General features: G+C 40.7%; 1 protein-coding gene across 2 annotated transcripts in view; it reads right to left on the reverse strand.

The window, feature by feature from the left end:
• The window catches only part of SUGCT (succinyl-CoA:glutarate-CoA transferase), a 341656-nt gene extending 319286 nt beyond the window's left edge, over nucleotides 1-22370 (reverse strand). For both annotated transcript variants that reach the window (XM_081345169.1, XM_081345170.1), the window contains exons 1-5: nucleotides 22057-22370; nucleotides 17008-17059; nucleotides 15931-16004; nucleotides 7525-7610; nucleotides 853-903 (exon numbers count right to left, since the gene is read on the reverse strand). In XM_081345169.1, the coding sequence (XP_081201295.1) occupies nucleotides 853-903; nucleotides 7525-7610; nucleotides 15931-16004; nucleotides 17008-17059; nucleotides 22057-22255 (462 nt within the window). In that variant the 5' untranslated portion in view covers nucleotides 22256-22370. The remainder of the gene's footprint in view (nucleotides 1-852; nucleotides 904-7524; nucleotides 7611-15930; nucleotides 16005-17007; nucleotides 17060-22056) is intronic.
• Nucleotides 22371-23187: the final 817 nt, after the last annotated feature.

Consider the following 23187-nt stretch of genomic DNA (forward strand, 5'->3'; position numbering starts at 1 on the left):
TTTGCATTTTGTGCAGGAACACCATATTCTGCCTGACTTTACTGCAACCATTTACTTTCAGTAAAAGTTTCTGTTTCAATTACATGGAGTCGCAAATCCTACTTTCCTGAGAGAGAAAACTGGGGCAGGTCTGACAACAATCTACTGTGTTTCCCCAAAGTAAGACCCAGTCTTACTTTCTTTTGGGCTCTGAAGCAAGCACTAGGATTTACTTTCAGGGAGGGCTCCCTTTTTTGCTGACACTGGTAGGTCACAAGCACGTGAGGATGGGGCGGGGCCTATACATGGATTGGAGAAGCAATGTAGTGGCAAAAGCGTGGTGGCGAACCAGGTACGGTACCGGGGTGGCGGGCAGGACGCACGCCCTTCCCACGCCAGGCCAGCCCTGCAGCCCTGGGGTGGCCATGCTGGGTGACAGTGGGTAGAGCACTGAGGTGGTAGGTGCCGGAGGCTCAGGGAAGGAGGGTGATGAAGCAGGCAGGCGGGGCACACGTGCCCTTCCCGTGCCAGGCCAGCCCTTGCAGTCCATGGGCGTCCATGCTGGGTGGCAGCAGGAAGGGCACTGAGATGGCAGGTGGAGTGCCAGAGGCTGGGTGAGAGAGGGTGGTGAAACAGGCAGGCATCCTGCCGTCAGCACCCATGCCTTTTCTTATCTGACTCCCAGCCCTGTGCCATTTCTCCTTCATGATCCGCCGCCGCATGCAGGGAAACAAAAGAAGGGGGGAAAGGTCAATCAATTCCAACTTTGCAAGTTCTTTTTTTGTGTGTGAGAAGTTGGAATTGATTGACCTTTTTTCCCCCTCAGAAACTTTCCTTTGATATGCAAGGATTTATTTTTCAATTTAAACTCACCTCTTTAATTATCTTTGCTCCCTTGGCCTTCTTCATATTAACAGCTATACTCTAGTAAAAAGAAAAAATGTAATTCTCTTAATAATATAAAAACAACTTTCTATTCAGTTATCAACTCAGAACATTGGAGGGAAAATCCACTTAGATAGAACATTAATGAAAGAATGAATCAATCACATCTAATAACTGTTACACCTTTAAACAATGCTGTGTGTATGCATACATGTAATACAGATAGCAGCCCTCTGGCACACTTTTGAGAATTAGCCCCATCCACATTCGCTTATCCATGCACGAGCGCAGACAAGAGATGTGAGTAGTAGAGTAGTAGAGATGTGAGAATTAACCATGCCCATCATGGGAAATCCCCTACCCACCCACCAATGACATCATGAGAAATTCCCTCACCCATCCGCACACAAACATAGATGAGTAGTAGAAATGTGAGAAATCCCCACACCAGAAAACTCTGTGCTGTCCAGCCATAAAAAAGGGAAATGCATTAAAATCTATTTCTGTATATAACAAAAGAGACATGTCTATGGTAAAGAAAAATTTGCTTCCAAAGTTGAAGAAGATAATGAAAGAACAAGATCAAAGGCATGAAGACTATGAACAAACCATAGATCTTAAAATTTCTTGTTGAAAGAAAGCTTGTTGCCGCTGAAGCTCTCACAAAGCCGCAACAGCCACAAAAGATTGTGAACCCAAAGGATCAGTTCCTTAAAAGGAAATATTCACTTCCTACCCTGAAGCACTCCTTCATGGATTACTGCCTTGTCGTGGTGAAGGGGCTTGCGTAATTCAATAAAGCTATGAGCTATGCCGTGCAGGGCCACCAAAGACGGACAGGTCATAGCAGAGAGTTCTGACAAAACGTGATCCGCTGGAGAAGGAAATGGCAACCCACTCCAGTATCTTTGCCATGAAAACCCCATGGACAGTACCAAAAGGAAAAAAGATATGACACTGGAAGATGAGCCCCTCAGGTTGGAAGGCGTCCAATATGCTACTGGGGAAGAGCAGAGGGCTAGTACTAGTAGCGCCAGAAAGAATGAAGCGACTGGGCCAAAGCCGAAAGGATGCTCAGCTGTGGATGTGTCTGGTGGTGAAAGGAAAGTCCGATGCTGTAAATATTTATTCTCCATAGGAACCTGGAATGTAAGATCCAGGAATCAAGGAAAGCTGGACGTGGTCAAACAAGAGATGACTGAACATTGACATCTTAGGAATCAGCAAACTAAAATGGACAGAAATGGGTGAATTTAATTCAGATGACCATCAGGTATACTACTGCAGGCAAGAATCCCTCAGAAGAAATGGAGTAGCCTTCGTAGTCAATAAGAGTAGGAAAAGCAATACTGGGATACAATCCCCAAAATGAGGGAATGATCTTAGTTCGAATCCAAAGAAAACATTCAATATCACAGTAGTCCAAGTCTATGCCCCAGCCACCGGTGCTGAAGAGGATGAAATTGACCGGTTCTATGAAGCCCTACAGCACCTTATAGAACTAACACCAAAAAATGATGTCCTTATCATCATGGGGGATTGGAATGCTAAAGTAGGAAGCCAAAAGATCACCGGAATAACAGGCAAGTTTGGCCTTGGAGTACAAAATGAAGCAAGGCACAGGCTGATAGAATTTTGTCAAAACAATACGATGTTCATAGCAAACACTCTTTTCCAACAACCCAAGAGACGGCTCTACACATGGACATCACCAGACGGCCAACACAGAAATAAGATTGACAAATAGATTTAAGGAATTAGATCTGATAGACAGAGTGCCTGAGGAACTATGGACGGAGATTCGCAACATTGTACAAGAGGTAGCAACTAAAACCAGGTCTTTTGTCTTTTTTGTTTTTGTTTTGAAGGTCGTTTGTTGCAGTCTTGCTTCTACACCTTATACAATACATTTTAAATATAATTTATTTTATATGTAAAATGTAACTAATAGGTCTGTCATGGAGTGCTAGACAGTCGAAAAGGCTTAACAGTCCTCTTCTTCCGGGATTGATAAGAGGTCTCATCATTGGAAGGAGCAGCTGTGGGGGAAAAAATTCTTACCGGTATGTTGAATCTTCTCTTATGCCCTAGATGGTAAGACTACAATAACCTACAAATATTTGGCACATTTCTGTTTCAACCAAAGTACAGGATCATCAAGAAAGCATTCAAAGAGAAACTGTCAAAAGAACAAATCATTAGATTGTTTGTTAATCAAGATGAGATCGATAGTCTTAATCTATCCCCATCATGACTAATTGAAGAAATGGCCAAAGACTCAGTTAGATTGGCCAAAATAGAATGCAAGTTCTTTGAAATGGCGGATGATGTGCCAGACCCAGGAGACCTAATTGGTACAAACGATGTTTTATGATCTTCTGCTGGAAAAGCAAAACAAATGTGAAGCGTATTACACGAGGGGGTGTCATAGCAATGTAGACTGCTTTTACCTCGCACAAGACTACTTCGAACTTCCAAGACAAACCATCAGAAGTAATGCAAATTTCATCTATTTCCACAAGACAAAAAAGTGTTACTCATATCTATTATGATCACAGTTTAGAAGGCTTTGTGAAACCGCGTGGGAGCAGCTGCATGGGTTTGTCATTATAGATTTATTGAGCAAGAAAGATAGGGGTAAATACAGATCTGTTCTGTTCCAGCCTACGACCGGCCCTGTTTGTGTGTCAGGAACAACCCCGTTTTCCTTTTTACAGTCAACAGGCTGGAAAAACCCAACCCAAATTTATTTATAGTTCAAACAAAAAAGCAACAGAATATTTCCTTCAGTAAATGAATCAAAATATCAAACAAGAGTCAACAAACAAGAGTTAAACAGAAGTAGCAAGAACAGACCAGGATTCTCTTAGAATGTCTCCAAATGGTTGCCTTCAGCAACCAGCCCCGCCCACACCTTCCACTTTTATTATCAGTCCCAAGGCATGGCTTCTCACTGCCTTCTCCTCCTCTCACTGAGTTGCCTCATTGATTTTCTCTGCTCTGCTCTGCTGGATTGCCTTCTGCTTCTAGCGTCTCTGAACAGATTCAGCTGTGACTCTTCTGAGTTCGACACCTCGTGCTCACACAGCTGAGCATCATGAGGAACATGACTGGAGGGGCCAGATGAGAGTCCTGCAGTGCACCAGCGCCTCCCTCTGACACCTCAGATTCATTGGACTCAGCTGCTGGGAGCACAGGCTGACACTGAATCACAACAAGATCAGGATTTGACAAGTTTTATATACCCCATTAAAAAATGGATACATCGCTTCTGGAAAGAACTGCATCGAATACAGAAAGAACAGCTCACAACACCGAACGAAAATCTTCATTCTTCATATTGTTGAGTGAAAAAATCACTAAAATTAAAACCAAGTTTAGACCGCTTGCCCAGTTAGATAAAAACAAAAAGTATGAAATGGCTCTAGTGAATCTCGAAACATATAATTTGTTCCCAAACATTGACGCAAGTAATGTAATCACCATATAACAGTATAACGTGGCTTGAGATAAACATGCCGGAAGGGTCATACAAAATTATAGACATAAACGGTTACATACAGAAAATTGTGAAAGAAAAAGGACACTATAACTCTGTTGCAGACAATTATTACATATCCATAGAGCCAAAAAACAACACACTAAAGTCTGTACATGATAAGAGCATTTAAATACAGAGTCGACTTTATGACAGCAAATTTTATTAAATCTGTATTAGGCTTTAACTTGCAACTTGTACACAGAAGGATATAAGTCAGAGAACTTCGTTAACATAGTTAATATAAGCAGCATGAGAATAACCAAAGATATAATTGGGTCACCGTAGACCAATAGCACAACAGAAAATATTATATATAACTTCTTCCTGAGATCATCGAAGAAACGGCTAATTTGGTTTACCTTGCAATCACGAGCACGATTTCAGCGATGGAAACAAAGCTCGTTGATCAAGATGGGAAACTTATCAAACTATGAGGCAAAGAACTATACCTGCAATTAGTGCAGGTTCGCATCCCACCAGGCTCAAGGTTGACTCAGCCTTCCATCCTTCCGAGGTAGGTAAAATGAGGACCCAGATTGTTGGGGGCAATTAAGCTGACTTTGTAATAATGCCGCTTGCGGGGGTGTGTGAAAGCCCTAATAAGCAGGCATATACATAGAATGAAGGCTACTGCTAAGCTTGTAAGCCGCCCTGAGTCTTCGGAGAAGGGCGGGATATAAATGGAATTAAAATAAAATAAAATAAAAAATAAATAAGGTTTCACATAAGAGAAAAAAATCACCTACAAAATGAGTGGATACGTAAACGTGAAAGTAAATGTTAGTGAAGGACAAAAGGACAAGATCAAATGTGCTATTCAATCAGGATCGGCGGTGTCTATTCACCTTTTGCATTCCAATTTGTCAGAAGAGCATGTGTTGGCATTAACTCAAACCCGTTAACAAACTGGCAAAGGCATACCAAAGAAGTATAGAGCACAACGCAAAAGTTGAGGAAGGATTTATTGGAGCTATTTTGCCCATGCTAGCTCCGCAGGCAAGTTCCTTCTATCAAGCATATTACCATCACTCGTTACCGAGACATTAACAGGTATAGGAGGTGCTGGTGGCAGTAAACTCATCAATGGATCTGCAATTTACATCAAAAAGGGAAGTTTTGTATATAAGATTGTCCCACATGTTTCTGGATTGTATCTTTGACCATACCAGAAAGGATCGGAAATAATGGATTATGGACTCTTCCTCAAATCTGGAAGCGGCAGTTTTGTTCCAATTACTGCATCTGGATTGATAACCAGTGATTCACAAATTTCAAGAGCTACTTCGAACATGCCACTGAGAGGATGGCTGCTTGTAATGATAATCTAATATTAATAAAATGCCGAGATAATATGGCATGACAATATATGTTTATTCACAAATACAAGTGTCCTCTGCCAGCCCGTCAGATGGCAAGAGAATTACTATGGGATGGATCAACTTAATTATGCAGAGCAACATCTCCCCGGCAGAGTTCAAATATTTCTTCCTAATCATGGTGTTCAATGTAAGCAGACTAAAATTGTCGGTTGTAGATGTTCAAATCAAGTTGACATTCTATGAGGAGGTACCAGCTGCAACAGAAGCTTTTGTGGTGGTTATTTCAGACAGGATGCTAAACCTTCAGTCTGATGGGTAAAAGATGTTGGTAGTATACTGATTGTTATGGTTATTGGTTTCCAAACCTAAATAGCGTTTGAAAACATTAGTTTCTCAATCAATAATGAGACAATCAGGTTCAAATTACCAGCATCATTATGATTCCATTCCATAACTTTAATGATAGAATAGGTTTAATGCGTGGCTAAACTTGAACTGATTTCTAATAAAATTTACAATTAAACTCAATACAGTCACATGAACTATTGTGATGAGTTTCTTGGTTTGCTGTTTTACCGAAAAGCGAAAGCCTCCAGGAGCCAATCATATCAGTAGTGTGTTCAAACAACGAGCTAATGCACAGTTTGCAAGTGGCGTTTAAGTTGACTGACTGCCAGGTTGATAGCAGGCTAGAAGATTCAATACTGCCTGTGTAGATGTTGCATATGAGCGAAGTCTCCACATAGTTTTTTGTTGCCACATCTTAACTGTCACTAGGCTCCGGGAGGAAAGTGAGACAAGTGACTGGTCATGCTAATGTTCTTGTGGTAGTACCGAGCTGGCACAGCAGTTGGTCAGCAGCTCGGACCAGAAATCCTTGTGTGGTTTCCAGAGTAACCAGCATCTGCGTTGTTGGTAAAGAACAACAGCAACAGTAAAGTGCAACTGGCTTTGCAAATTTCCCAGCGCAAAGGCAAATCTTTTCCCAGATGTGAGATCTGTACAACCCAGACACCTGACTATGCCAGAGCCAATATTCAGGTGCAGGTCACTGGTCACTTTGTTAGTAGCATCCATACAGCTCTTAGATGCGACATCTTGTGCATTGATTGGATCTGCTACATTAATAATCTTAGAAACTATTATGAACTTGTGATAAAGTAACTCCTCTGGAAACTATTCTTTGTGAGACACCGGTATCTTTTCATTCAAATTTGTCGATGGACATTTTTTTACATGGAAATTCTTTTAATGCCTTTTAGGGCTCTACTGTTTGCAACATGATGGGTTTTTTTAACCATTGTATGCTCAAGTTTTTTGTATTCTGATTTACAATCCCAAAGAATGTCAACAAGCTTAGTGTGAACTTTCATGGTGTATTCTTTAGGAATGTAAAACTCATGTTTGGTTAAAGAGAGATAATATGCAAAATATCTTGCCAAAATATCAAGGCTCCTCTACACAAATACTAAATTATGCAGTTGCTGCTGCCTTGTAATATCGGTTTCTATCCATTCATAAAGAATGGATAGAATTGCATTTTTGTAGATAGAAGAAAAAAATATGGCATGGGGACTTCCCACATTTCTACTACTGAATTGCACTCGTGTGCAGGGCGTGGGAATATCCCATGATGGGCGGGGCTAATTCTCACATCTCTACTACTCATCTGTGGAAGGGGCTAATTCTCAAAAGTGTACCAGAAGGCCCACATCTGTATTACTAATGCAACTGCCTAAGTAGAAACAATGAATTGTATACTTTAAAACATTTAGTATTACAAGGAGTACTTTTTATTACCTTTTTATTTCTGTTTACACTGAGAAAATAAACACTTTCATTTCCAACAAATGGTGGTCCCCAGGATCGAGTGTCATCCCCAGATCCTAAAAGTAAGAATGGCTAACATTAACAAATTTCCAGAAACATTCTGTATACTTATGTGATTAGAAATCACATTGCTATCCCAAATTCCAGCTTAAATTATAGCCTTCAAACCTTTAGTGGCCTATAAAAATATTCTTTTTAAATGTCAAAAGTTTTAGTACTGACAACTATGGCTGCATAGGATTCAGTCCAATTAAATTAACGCAATATGAAAATATTATTAATATAAAAGAAAAGTATTACAACTTCTTTAGAAAAGCATGCAACTATATGTAAGAAAATATTTCCGCATTCACACAATCTTATGATTCAAGTCCTCAAGATTACACTACAATATGTATTGGTGACTATGCATTTATAAGTAATCCAGACCCACACAAAATTCTCCTATGCAAAATAAGATCAAACTTGATTAAAGGCCTTCTTTGATATGCTGTTTTCTAATAACGATGAACTTCTAAATTAGGAAATCATTTATATTTCTGAAGTGCTAAGTTCTAAAAGGTACATATTGAATCTTTAGATTTGTATCTGGAAAATTATCTATTGTGCAAAAACTAATTTATATAGAGAATCACTTATACAGGCAACACACACGATAGATAGATAGATAGATAGATAGATAGATAGATAGATAGATAGATAGATAGATAGATAGATAGATAGATAGATAGATAGATAGAGGACAGATGGATGGATGGACAGATAGACTAACATATAAACACACCAACAGACATAAACAGATAGAGGCAAAGAATCTTCTACAATAATAGATATGCATAATATAAACACCTATAGCAATTACTTCAACATCTGGAATTCTGATAAGCAACACACGCACATTTATCATTCCAGAGCAGAAGTCTGGAACGCAGATGTGAAAACTAAAAACAGGTACTGTATTCCTTTTCAGAAGTTAAATGAGTTTGTATAGTCATCTATTGCCTGGGGAAGCATAGAAATCTTTCTCATACAAGACAACACAAATTAAGCACTATCAACTTAACACAACACTAATTTCTTTTATCAATGACACTGGTTTTCTTATGTTTTTCTAACAATATTTATAGCTAATTTTGGATCTATAGTAACTTCAAGCAAATTTGCAGACCAATGCTGTTAATAAATATCTATCCTACTTAGCTGTATGTACGTATCTAAAAATCTGTGCTACACTGATTATAAGCTGCAGATAAATATATAACATGTATGCATATATTTATAATCTTTTTTAGAGAAAATTAAAGTGGATGTTAATATTATTCAGTTGTTAGGTCCCCAAATCCTTATTGTTTTCTCTGCATATGCGCTCTTGTTGGGGCCTGCCATTCTGCTGGGGAGGTGGGTTTGGTGGTAATTTACTTTCGCTTGGGATAACTTTCACTTTCTGCTTTTCCTCTCCCACCTCTATCCACTTGAGAAAAGACTGTGTCTCCCTTATCAGGGAGGCAGCTATGGAGAAAAGAAACAGGAGAAGACCGTGAGATGTGCGTCAACTGTGCCAGTTACCCAAATATCATAACACCTGTGGATTGGCTGGATTTCAAATGGACAATATGATTTTGATGGGAGGAGGAAAATTGCTAGTTTAACTATACCATTTAGGCAGGCTTTTCCCCAAATCTCACCTCGACTTCCCTACTGTCACTAACCCCTAATAAAAGTTCCTTTAAAGACAATGTCTGTTTCAAGAGTTCTGCTTTCTTGGGTGGTTAGCTGAGGTGGGTCCTTACATAGGGAAAAATCTGCATAGTACTCAATGTGGAGAAGCTGCTGCTCTGCTGGAGGAGTCGCAACTGAATTCCACATGGAGGAGTTATAGGCAGAGAAATGGGCCAAAGACCTCCTCTGTTTGAAACCCGATGAGAGCCTCTCCAGGGATCTGGAAGAAGCTGGTCCTTTTGGTAAAGAAGATTGAGCCAGATAGTTACTCAGGGTCAGGAAAAAAGAAGGATGGGAAGAAAAAGCCCCAAAAGTCACCCTTACTTGAGGTGGAGGGAAGAAAAGGTGAAGAAGAAAAATCAAGAACCTGCCCCTCCTGATAAAGATAGAGAAAAGGAAGAATCGAAGTCGGAGACAATGGAAGAGGTGATGGAGTATGTGAAAAAGACCCTCGATGAATTCAAGGTGCAGCTGAAAGAGCACTCTGAATCGGAGGAAGAGTCGGAGGGTGAATCAGAGAAAGAGGAATCAAAGGTCTAAGACAGGGGTCAGAAACCTGAAACAGTGAAAGAGCCACTTGGAACTGGTTCCCTCACAAAACGAAAAACTAGGAGCCGCAAAAAATGTCTGTGCATGCGCGTACATGTGCAGAACAGGGTTTGACTGAAGAGTGGAGACAAGGCGAGATATGCACCTACCCTGCATATTTGAATTGATTGGTTGAACCTTTTTAGTCCTACTTTTTTGGGGGGGGACTGCACATGGCAGAGGACTGGGAGCCACAGGAGACGGCTGAAAGAGCCGCATGCGGCTCCGGAGCCGCGGGTTGCAGACCTGTGGTCTAAGAGATAGCAGCGGCTGGAGCCCCAGCAGCAGCACTGTGGTGAGGCCGTCCATCTCAAGAAACCAGGGGTAGACCACCTAAACTGGCCAAGGTGAAGCCAATTCTGATCGGAGTGAAGTTTGATGGAGATCTGAAGCGATTGGGGTATTTCTTGGCAGAAGTGTTCACCTACATGCAAATCTATCGTAGAATACTGTCTACCGATGTATAAAAGTTTCGGGTAGTTACCCTAACTTTGGAAGGAGCAGCCCATTGGATGGTGACCCTGTACAACTGCAGCACACCCAAATTGAGGAATTTCAACCGCTTTATGGCTGCTCTCCACAGACTTTCGAAGACTGGCTGGCAGACAAGAGAGCCCGGGAACGCATAAAGACGGTGAAGCAAGGAAGAAGACTGGTGGCTGAGTATATTGAACAGTTCAGAGAATTGACCAGCCATCTAAACTGACCAGAAGACATCCTGATAAGCTGTTTTCAGGATGGGCTCAACAAAGAGTTGTACAATGCCTGCATAGTTTGTGGAGCCCCGGGATGACTGTATGATTGGTGCCTGCTAGTTGAGGAAGTGGAGATCGCTCAACACAAGCACCTACACTGCCCGGTGAGACCAAGCTTCAGACTGCAGTGAGATAAGTGAGGGGAAGACCACTTGAGCTTCACCTGCCTGCTTCAAATGTGGTAAAGAAGGACATCAACCCATGGATTGCCGCACAAGACACCTGCCAAGAAATGGGATCGTCTACCAGCTGGAAGACCCCCCAAAACCTCACCGCATCCGAGAGAGACTGCGATAAGATATGAAGAGTTGTACAGCTCCCCCATGGTCATGACAGAGAGGGTCGAACTCCAACTTCATGCTGTGATGACCCAGAAGGGACGGAAAGCGATTATGAAAATGAGCCATTAGTGAGTGGGCCAACTAACCCCATAACAGTGCCGCTAGAACTTTCCATACCTGGCACTGGGAGGGCAGTAAAATTAGCAGCCTTGCTGGACTCAGGGTGCACCCGATGCATGATCAGCCTAAAACTAGTGGGGAAAATGGGGATATCCCTCAGGAGATTAAAAACTCCTATTACTTTTTGTCAAACGGATGGCTCGGTTGTAGGGAGGGCGTCTGCCAGTTTTCCCACCAGACCTTTACATATTGACTTGGAGGACTTGGAGGACTCTAGCATTTATTCTAGCCCCAGGGATGAAGTGCCTGTTAGTTTTGGGACAGGCTTGGCTAAAGAAATGGAGCCCCATGATCAACTAGAGGAAAAGACGGCTAAAATTCCCACAGGGGAAGCTCTGCCCATGTCTAAAGAAAATGGTGGCCAATATTACTGATTAAAATACGAGATTCAAATAAAATTAGGGGAATTCAAATAAGAGATCAGGATTACAGATTGAGGGCGTTTGCGGACGATCTGGTTATTACAGTAACTCAACCGGTTTATTCAGTTGTGGAATTAATGGAGATAATAATGTTATATGGGAAAGTTTCTGGATTTAAGATAAATACACAAAAAACTAAAATACTGTCTAAGAATATGACTATAGAACAAAAGGTTGCTCTGGAAGAGCTAACGGGATTTGAAATAGTTAAAAAGATTAAATACTTGGGGGTTTATCTGTCAGTCTCAAATGTGAAGTTATATAAGAATTGACTACGTACAAGGAGATCTTAAGTTTAGAAAGGAATGTATGGCAATTAAAGCCATATAATATTTTAAAAGAAGAAAAGATTGTACAAACTTGGTTTCAGTATGGGCAGTTACAGGCAAGATGGAAAGAGGACCAGAAAGTTGGTTTCTCGATGATTGATGAAAATGTGGTAAAACAAATTAGAGATCAAGGTCAAACACATATAAAAAGGATATATAATGCATTGATAGAAATTGATTCAGAAACGGAACTTGTTAAAGATTGTATGATAAAGTGGGCCCAGAATTTTCAAGAAGTTATAACAATGGATACTTGGGAAAAGATCTGGGTTAGAAATGTAAAATTTACGCAGGCCCAAAATTTAAGAGAGAATTTTTATAAAATGTTTTATAGGTGGCACTTAGACCTTAAAAAATTAGCAAGTATGTATCCGAATTGCCAGCCCAAATGTTGGAGGTGTGGTGGTGAGGATGCAACGTATTTTCATATATGGTGGACTTGTAAAAAGGTTAAAGCTTTTTGGATTAAAATTTGGTGGAATATGCAAAAGATATTTAAGAAAAGAATAAAGTTTTCTCCGCAATTGTTTTTATTGGGTATTATTACAGATACTACTGTTATAGACACTAAGTTGATGTTGAATCTAATTACGGCAGCAAGACTTTTAGTAGCGCAATATTGGAAGAAGGAGGAACTGCCGACTATAGAAGAGTGGACTTTGAAAGTTTCTAACTTGGTGGAAATGGCAAAGATTTCAGCATATTTGAAAGAACAATCGCAACAGAGATATATTGTGGAATGGAGAAGATGGAGTGAATATATTCAGAATAAATATGGGACTAAAAAGTTTCATTTAGCATTTCAATAAGTAGTGGTTTTATATGATGTATTATTAGTTGTTATCTGTTAGTAATATAATTATGACTATGGAGAGTTAAAGTGCGATAGAATTTAACGTCTTATTTTTGTTGTTAGCATATTTTAGCTTATGTTTGTATTACTATACCCTGTATTCAGCTCTGGGAAGTCGGGGAGGGGGGAGGGGAGGGGAGGGTGGGGGAGAGGGGAGGGGGAGGAGGGAGTTTTTTGTATTTAAAAATGTATTGTAAAACTTTTCAATAAAAAATAATAATAAAGAAAATAAAGAAAATGGTGGGAGATGTGGATTACACCGCGAACTTGACTCTGCCCTCTGAGTCAAACTTGCAGAGCCTCCCAATGGAATACCGAGATATGGCTGAGGTATTCAGCCAGGAAAGAGTAGACAAACTCCCCCCTCATCGACCTACAGACTGTGCTATTGAAATCATTCTAGGGGTGAAACTGCCAAAGCCAAAGATGTACTCCATGACTGCCAGGGAGTTGGACAAACTGGGGAAGTTTATCAAAAAGAATTTAGAGCAGGGTTTTATAGAACCGGCTAGACCCTCGGTAGCAGCCCCTGTACTATTCAGAGAAAAGAAAGATGGCTCTCTTCATCTGTGTGTAGATTATAGAGGTCTGAACACTGTGTGTGTGGAAAACTTGTATCCACTACCTTTAATGAAAGATACGTTAGCACATTTGTCAATAGGAAAAAATTTTTCCAAGCTAGACTTGAGAGAAGCTTATTACCACATACGAATAAAAAAGGGGATGAATAGAAAACTGCCTTCAACTGCCCATTGGGTTGTTTCCAATTTAAAGTTCTCCCTTTTGGACTACAAGCAGCCCCTATAGTATTCATCGAATTAATCAATGAACTTCTGCATGAACACCTGTATAAGAGGTTTTGGTTTACCTGGTGACATCCTTATTTACACAGAAACTAAAGATGAACACATTAAGCTAGTCAGAGCAGTACTGAAAAAACTATGCTCAGCCACACTGTACACCAAACTGTCAAAGATTGTATTGATTACTTGGGCTATTGTATATCTAATGAGGAGGTAGAGATGGACCCAGAGAAAGTGTGAGCAGTCTTGGAGTGGGCTCCTCCAAAAACCAGGAAACAACTCAAATGTTTCCTAGGATTTGCAAATTTTTACAGACAATTCATCCTGTCTTTTGCACAAATTGCCCTTCCCATTACAAACTTGTTAAAAACCAGAGAGAGGGATAAACCAAAGCCCAGTCAACCGGGGAATGTGAAGCCACTTTGGAGAGACTTAAAGAGACTTTTTTCTGTGGAGCCAGTTTTGAAACACCCGAACCCAGAACAACTGTTTATAATTCAAGCTGATGCCAGCAATGTGGCTGTAGGAGCAGTCTTATTACAGAGAAATAAAGAGGGACAATTGCAACCTTGTGCTTACACCTCTAGGAAATTATCAGAGACTGATCACAGGTGGGCAGCTTGGGAGAAGGAGGCCTATGCTGTACGATGGGCTCTCCTCACTTGGAGGCATTTCCTGGAAGGGAATAAAATATCGTTTCAAGCACGGACTGATCATAAGAATCTTGAAGCGATGAAAACTCCCAGGAAACTCTCACCCAAACAAGCAAGGTGGTCCCAACACTTTCATTGTTTTGATTTCACTATCCATTACCTCCTGGGGGAAAGAATTTTTTAGCAGATACATTGTCTAGACTACAACATAACAGCAATAAAGCAGAAGTGACTAAACCATTTTTACATCCTCATCAATTAGCAGCCCCTGTAACCACCAAGGCCTAGTCAAGACCTGTGGCTCCTATCGGAAAAACTTGTTGCAGGACTTTAAAACTGCATTAGAGACCGATGATTGGTTTCGGAACCAGAATAACCTGTGTCTGTTAAAAGATGGATTAGCCTGGATTGCAGGAAAGCTTTATGTCCCAGATGCCCTAAGACTTAAAGTAATACAAGCAGGGCATGACTTGAAAACTGCTGGACATTTTGGATTTGTTAAAACTTACATCTTCTTAAGAAGTAATTTTGGTGGCCTGCTTTAAAAAAGGACACAGAAAGCTATGTAGCCAGCTGCCTCACATGCGCAGCAGCTAAATGCTGGCAAGGGAAATCTTCAGGACTGCTACAACCAGTAACAAGTCTGTCAACACCCTGGAGAGAGATTTCTATGGATTTTATCGTGGAATTGCCTGAAAGTGCTGGAAACACTGTAATTTGTGTCATAACGGGTTTGTTCTCTAGACAAGTTCATTTCATTCCATGCCCTAAGATCCCAACTGCAAAGACTTTAGCTAAACTCTTTGTGCAAAACGTATATTGATTTCATGGTGCCCCACAATGCATAATTTCAGACAGAGGGGTTTAATTCACTTCTAAGTTCTAGCAAGCTTTTCTGGACTTGACGGGTCCTAGTCAAGGGCTGTCATCTTCCCATCATCCTGTTATGTTTCAAGAATTTGAAGGATGTTTCATTTCTCTTTATTTGGTTTTATTTTAAATATTGTTTTGTATATCTAAATATTGTAAAATCAGGCTCCCCCAATGTATGTTTTTTAATTTTTAATTCCATTTATATCCCGCCCTTCTCCGAAGACTCAGGGTGGCTTACAAACTTAGCAGTAGCCTTCATTCTGTGTATATGCCTGCTTATTAGGGCTTTCACACACACCCCAAGCGGCATTATTACAAAGTCAGCTTAATTGCCCCCAACAATCTGGGTCCTCATTTTACCTACCTCGGAAGGATGGAAGGCTGAGTCAACCTTGAGCCTGGTGGGAGGCGAACCTGCACTAATTGCAGGCAGCTGGTGTTACTTAAGGAGGCATTAGCCCACTGCTCCACCAAGGCTCTCACCCTTGAGAGAAATCTATTGCCACAACCAAGCATATTTAAAACCTTGAGATAAAATATCTTAAATGTATGTCTTTGTGGAACTGTGACCACTGTATGATCCCATGTTTTCCAATTTTGAGACAGGATGAAAAATCCCTATTCATATTTCCATACAATATTACTATCATAATTTTATGTTTACTCTTCCCTCCTTCTCTAACATTAGTTTTATTTAATATGCTTCTCTTGAGAAACTAGTCTAGAATAGGCATGTCAAACTCGTGATGTCACGTGACTTATTGCGACTTTTCCCCCATTGCCGGCAATGGAGTGGGCGTGGTTTCGGTGTGATGCATCCGGCCCACTCGCCTGCAGTTTGACATGCCTGGTCTAGAACTTGTAAAAAAAATGTTACCCCATAATAAGTGTCTTTCACAACAAAAATATACCACTTTTACCTGGTTTTTCCACTTTGATTACTTCAGCTCCAAGATCCCCGAGGTTCATAGTGGCAAAAGGTCCTGCAAGTACTCTGCAACATTTAATAATGAAATTTATGCATGTATGTATACATTTATTTTTATAGGATCTATATGGCCATCTATCTCATATAATTATTCTAGGCAGCTGATAACAATACATAAAACATGTCTAAAAATAAGAGCCCTTTCCCGACACTAGATCAAGACTCCTCTCACATCCTAACCCAATACTTGGGGAAGAGCCAGGTGCCCAGGGCCCTCCTCATTAGAGATCCTTGGGAGCTTAGGTGGAAGGTTGTTCCAAAGGCCTGCAGCAGCCACCAAGGTACATCTCTGAGATCTCATCAAATGGCAACATTTAAGGGAATATACGTGGAACACATCCATTCAATCTAACCTAGGCCAGTGATGGCGAACCTTTTAGAGACCGAGTGTCCAAACCGCAAACCAAAACCCACTTATTTATTGCAAAGTGCCAGGGCCGCATCAGCATTGTGATTCCCTCAGAGAGGGCGGGGTGTGTGGCCCACTGGGTGGGCATGGCCAGGGTGGTCACAGCAGACTGGGTGGTGTGGCCAGGTAGGCATGGCCATCTTGATGCTCTAATACCTCTACTCGAGCTTGCTAGCCGGCCGTTTTGCCTGCTTTGTGCTGGGCGGGGCTGCTGCTCCGGGCGGCGGCCTAATGGACCTGCACGAGCTGCTAGTGGCGGCAGTGCACGTGCCCACAGAGAGAGCTCTGAGTGCCAACTCTGGTACGCGTGCCATAGGTTCGCCACCACTGACCTAGGCAATCCAGAAAATAGCAAAAATATTATCTTTTTTTTAAAAAAATCAAGAATTTTCTCAAAAATAAAAAATAGAGGGGGAAAGTAAGAAAAATAACAAGAAACAAAAAAATACAAGAAATGAAGAAAAAAGAAAAAACTTCTGACCTCATTTCAGCAGTTAATTACAATCTTATTGTCCCTCCCCTAAAAATGTCATTTTTGTCAAAGACTTTGCATGAGGCAATTTAAATAATTCTCAGAACTGCATCCAAAGCAGCACAAACCTTGTTAGATCAAGAATTCTTACACCATCAAGTGGCTTCACTGTATCAGCACCTGATTATGAATAGGAAAATGTTATTATAATCATCACTTCATTGTCAGGCAAAGGTCATATTTCAGGGGGGGAAATTGTTTACCTTAATTAGCATAATTTGCAAAAGAGCAAATTTCCTCAAAGACCAGAAGCAGGGAAAACCTCTATCAATTTGGACCACAATTGTCTCTTGTATTGAAAAACTTACTTACTTCTTTTAGAGAGAAAACTTGATTTTTAATCCAATTCTGCCATCCTTTGGAAAGATGCTTTTGTTACATGTGCTAATGTTAAATCTACCGTCAGGCTTTCTTTTGTTTAAATATTTTGAGCGCCTTATTTACTAGGGGAGGCAAAATAGTTTTTCTAGCACAAGAGTATAAATTGGCTAACCTATCAAAGACTTTTAAGAGATTTATGATTTAAAAAGTAGAATGTTTACTACATTTAAACATTTGTGTATCAGCAAATGAACATTTTTTTAAATGGAAAATTTAACTGGAAAATTTAAATGGAAAATTTAAATCCACATTCATTGTAGATTTAAAAAATGAGTATTTTTTGATAGGAAGAAGAAAACCAAGAGTAGCTGAAACAGGTAGCTTTATTTGGGGGCGGAGATACAGACTTTACATTTCTTTTTGCAACCTAGGGATAAAATCTAAAACCATGTCTTTCACCTAAGCACAGAGATGGGTTCCAGTAGTACTGTATTTGATCTAAATTAGGAAACAGGATTTTTCAGGACTAGAAATCTGAAGGGAAAAAAAGATAATTTGGAATGTGCAGGGGTGTCAAACTCAATTTCATTGAGGGCCGCATCAGCATTGCGGTTGCCCTCAGGGGGCCGGATGGGTATGGCCAGGGTGGGCATGGCCTACTGGGTGGGCATGGCGAGAGTGCGTATGGCCTACTGGGTGGGCATGGCCAGCTCTACATCGTTCGCATCAAGGGTGCCTATGGGGGCCCGGGCAGGAGTGAGACAGATCTGAGGGTCTCTGGCAGGAGGAGAGTCTCTAGGCCAGGGCCAAGACAGTGGGGGCCGTTCCCTCACTGTTTCCAGGATGGCTTCACGGGCCACATGAAACCACTTCGCGGACCGGATCCGGGCCCTGTGTTTGACATATCTGTTACAGGCATGCATGTCAACTTCTTAAACCAAACATTTTTCTGGTAAAATTGTGTTGCAATTACAAAGTACATTTTTCCCTTAGAAGCGGAACCATTGCATAATTCTGTGTCATATCTTTGATAAAATCCAAGAATACTTGCTCTTGTTAGTAATTCAGAGGCAGTTCTAGATGCCAACTGAAACTGAGACTGTGGTACTCTATAGTTTAATTATTCTATTATACACATACAGTTCATTTGAAAAAAAAAACAGAACTGCCTTTTCCTCTTAACCAGTGTACATAATTTCCACTTTGAAATCCAAATTCTGCAAACATCATTATCATTTTTCCTTACCTCTGCTTTCCCTCCTTTTTGTAACATACTATCTGATTAACAAATCTGAAAGTTGTAAAACAGACATGTCAAACTCGCAACATCACATGATGTCGCGCAATGTATTGGAGCTTTTTCGCCATTGCCGGCAATGGGGCGGGCATGGTTTCCTGATGACGTGTCCGGCCCACAGGCCGGCAGTTTGACACCCCTGTTGTAAAAGTTTAAACATTTTTGTGAACCTTGAGCTAATCTATAAGTATTGCTCTCATATAGATTTTTCTTAAACTCATAACTGTTTTAACTTTTTAACATGTCTTTTTTCAAGGATTGAAGAAAATTTCCTTCAAATCAGAAAAAAAAAGTTTCAAAAACTGAAAGATGGAATGTTCATGCTAGAAGAAGCAAAGTTAAGAAATCCTTTTTGGGTTGTAACCTCCTCCTTTATTTGGGCCTTAGTAATGGCAAGCTGGTGCTGGAGAAGACTCCTGCGAGTCCCTTGGACTGCAAGGCGATCAAACCAGTCAGTCCTAGAGGAGATCAACCCTGTCTGCTCTTTAGAAGGCCAGATCCTGAAGTTGAAACTCAAATACTTTGGCCACCTGAGAAGGAAGGACTCACTGGAGAAGAGCCTAATGCTGGGAAAGATTGAGGGCAAGAGAAGAAGGGGACGACAGAGAATGAGGTGGCTGGATGGAGTCACTGAAGCATTAGGCGTGAGCCTAAATGGACTCCAGAAGATGGTAGAGAAGACCTGGAGGAATGTTGTCCATGGGGTTGCGATGGGTTGGATACAACTTCACAGCTAACAACAACAATGGCAAGTTATTGTATCTGAACCATGGTTAACAGAGAACACATGTGACGGACTTTCCTGATTTTACCCCCTCCCCCATATGCCAAAAAATCAAGTGCTAATTGCTTTCCCTTTTTCACGACAGATTTTTGGAAGACTGGTTTTTTTAAAAAAAAGTTTTTTAGGTCACCTGAAAGAAAGGAGAAACTTGACAGTATTCTTGTTGATTTTGTCAGCTTAAGCAAAAAAAAAGGTATTTCAAAGTTCTACTATACTTAAATACTCAAAGAAATAGCCAGCATTTCACTAAACCAAGCAATTTTTTAAAAAAGAAAAGATCCAGCTTTTTATGGAAAGAAGACTGACAGCTCAGTATAAAATGTTATTCAGAACACAGAAAAGGAACGGGGTGAAAGTGGGAATTGTATAAGAGGACCAAACTGCCCTGTTTATGCCAGTGGAAAGAATTGAAACACTACTGTTGGGGGAAAAAAGTAATATAATTTCAGAGAAGATCATCTTTCTAGCAGCTTAAGGGCAGAATGTGGAAAATGTCATCAATTCCTGTTTCTCCAGAATGGTAAGTGGTCTAGCATTACATTGCAGATCGGAAGAATCTACCTTGTAGATTCTTGTATAAGAATGGTTAGATCTGGATCCACTGTTAAAATGTAGATCAGCCAACATTTCTAAAGCCAAGAGATGCATACAGTTTTTGAGTTACATGCTTGGGAGCAAGAGCATGGCAAATAATTGACAATAATTTTAATTGCTTTTAATTTAAATATATTTAAAGTTAAGTATTGCTAATATGGGTATTCTATCCATATTTTATAAATCTTTACTTTTTACTACATTTGGAAAATCTCAGTTCAGTGAAACTCTTGAAGGAATTCCATGGAAAGACCTAACATTTCTTGAGACTACATGAAACCTGGAGGCCTTAGATTATGTAGTTTTGTATTATAAGGATAGTATGTAGGAGACATAATAAAGACCTCTGCCATAGGACTTGCACAGCTTTTCTGATTCTACTGGAGTATCAGTTTAGATAAACCAGTTTTCTGATTCAATAAGGCAAATTTCATGTATTGTAAATGAATCGGTTTAATTGCAGCATTGGTAACCACTTAAATCTATTATCAAGCATGGTGATGCAGTAGTTAGAATGCAGTAAGGTAAAGGTTCCCCCGCACATGCGTGCTAGTCGTTTCCGACTCTAGGGGCCGGTGCTATCTCCGTTTCAAAGCAGAAGAGCCAGCGCTTGTCCGAGGACGTCTCTGTGGTCATGTGGCCGGCATGACTAGACGCCAAAGGCGCACGGAACGCTGTTACCTTCCCACAGTAGTGGTCCCTATTTTTCTACTTGCATTTTTACGTGCTTTCAAACTGCTAGGTTGGCAGAAGCTGGGACGAGTAACAGGCGCTCACTCTGCTACGCGGCACTTGGGATTCGACCCGCCAAACTGCCGATCTTGTGATCGACAAGCTCAGCGTCCTAACCAACTGAGCCACCGCATCCCTTAGAATGCAGTATTACTAGCTAATTCTGCTCATATTGCCAGGAGTTCAATTTCCTCAATCCTGACCGGCTCAACGTTGACTCAGCCGTCCATCCTTCCAAGATCGGTAAGATGAAAACCCAGATTGTTGCGGGCAATATGTTGACTCTGTAAATGGCTTAGAGAGGACTATAAAGCTCTATGAAGCACTATGTAAGTCTAAGTGCTGTTGCTATTGCTACTGCTATCCTCTGCCTCTCGCCAAGAGAAGCCCCAGCCTCAGTGTTCTGGAGAGAGATAAAATAGAGGCCTAAAAGAAAGTTGCTTAAATTTCTATAGGAAAAGTGGGAATAAGAATTAATAAAATAATAAAATTAATAAACAAGTCATGTTGAAAATGTCAGTCTCTATTACAAAGTGCAGTGCTGTAAAGATTCCCACAAGTCAAAATCAGCTCCTGATGACTTCAAGGTCGCATAAGTCCATAGACACATCTTACAAAAGTGGCTTGCCACTGCTTTCTTTTCAGATGTTTTTTCCAGCTTTCAGACTTCTGTACAACATTAGGATCTCATTAAAGATCTTCCAGCCAAATAAAGCCAAGTATTTGCTTAGCTTTTTTAGATCAGTCAAGATTAGCTTTATGCTGAGACTTAATCGGGCATAAACTTGTGTTATTATTTAATTATTTGTTTTCTTGCAATGAATAATTAAGCCATTTCATGTAATTTGTAAAAACATTGTAATTTAGTTGGAAATAATTCTCCAGATAAAGCAGGGTTTTTTTAGGTAGCAACTGTAAAGCATTATTTTCTATTCAATATATCCAGTTACCCTCAGCACACATTTCAGAGATGATAATCTACAAAATGTAAGCAAAGAGAACCCTTTCTTTTTTATAGAAATCCTATCTTTTGCTGACAGAGGACTAGCCCGACGATTTGCATTTCCAAAATAAGGTTTGCTCAACTTCCCCCAAATTTGCAACAATTATGATCTCGTTTGAATTTGATTAATTATGCGCCATCAAGTCCTTTCCGACCCTAGGGACCACACAGCTAAGATTTTCCTCATGAATTGCTTCAATTTATTATATTCTGTTGCAAATGAAACGTTCTGAAATGGGGTTTCTCCTGAATGCTTTCTCTAAGCTCTCCTCTGCAGCCGTGTACAGTTCCTTATGATCGTGTCACAACTTTTGGCAATGGCTTGACTGAACGAAAAATGTTAATGCTACCTGGAATGTTTAAATATGTTTAAGGAAAAAAGCTACCTGGATGGGGGCAGTTTCTCTGTTGCAGCCCCCTGAAAATGCCAGGACAGGAGGGAAGTCGCAAGAGTTGAGGGAAGCCCAAGGGACCGAGAAAGGAGCCAGCGCCATTAGCCAGCGGCGAGCACAGGCGTTTCCTCAGATGATATATAGTGCGGCTGCTTCTTCCCATCTTAGCCCCCAACATGCCGGCAGCTGACATTGGCCACTGCTGAAACCGACTCGCAGGGCTACAGGAGGGCGGACATCAGCATTCCAATAAACTTTGGACTCTTGTACCAAGTCTTCAGAGGCATGCATTGCGCAGCCGTGATGGATACCTCGTTTCAGCCTCAGCTGAACTAAGCAAGACAGGGAGCAGTGAAACGACGCAAGCGCGAGTTTTCAAGCTGTGTCTAGAAAGCTATCTGCTAAGAAATGGTTCCCGCCTCTCCTTTTTTAAACATCGTTGGAGATCTATCCGTTTTAGGTACCATTAGGATGGAATAGCCTGCAAGCCTGAGAAAAAAATGCTACTTTTTCTTGAGGCAACTGCATGCCAAAGCAGATAGGTTGTTTCTCCATCAAGTTTCCCCATAATCGGGAACAATCCGCGCCTTATACCCATCACCCACGACAAAGTATAAAGGGGAGCTTAGAAGGAAACGAAGAAAAATAGAAAAATATGGTTGCAGTTTTGTCGTCCCCTTGTAGTTTTCCTTCCAGACTGATCGAGCAGCAAAACATGCAAAACGGAACTTATAGCCCACACACGGGCAACTTGGAAGCTAATCCCTCCATCATCCACACTTTCGTTCCAAAATCAAGTGCGTAGATTGGGAATGCGAGGTCCAAGTATTGAATAATTTAAAGAGAAATTCTCTACAAGAAAACACTCTAGATTATGTGGAAAAACCTCTCCACGAACCAGTCCCTGGTGTTCAAAAGGTTGGGGATCTCTGGACTAGATGACCTACAAGGTCCCTTCTAACTCAGTTATTCTATTCTATTCTGTTCTATTCTATTCTATTCTAATAAATGAATATATAAATTGTAATATAATTATATTGAAACTTTAGATTTCTACTGCACGCCTATACTAAAAAATTTCATTGAATGAACGTAAACCCATCTAGATTCGACTAATACATCCTA

Source organism: Vipera berus (assembly GCF_964194415.1).
Source record: "Vipera berus genome assembly, chromosome: Z".
NCBI lineage: Eukaryota > Metazoa > Chordata > Lepidosauria > Squamata > Viperidae > Vipera > Vipera berus.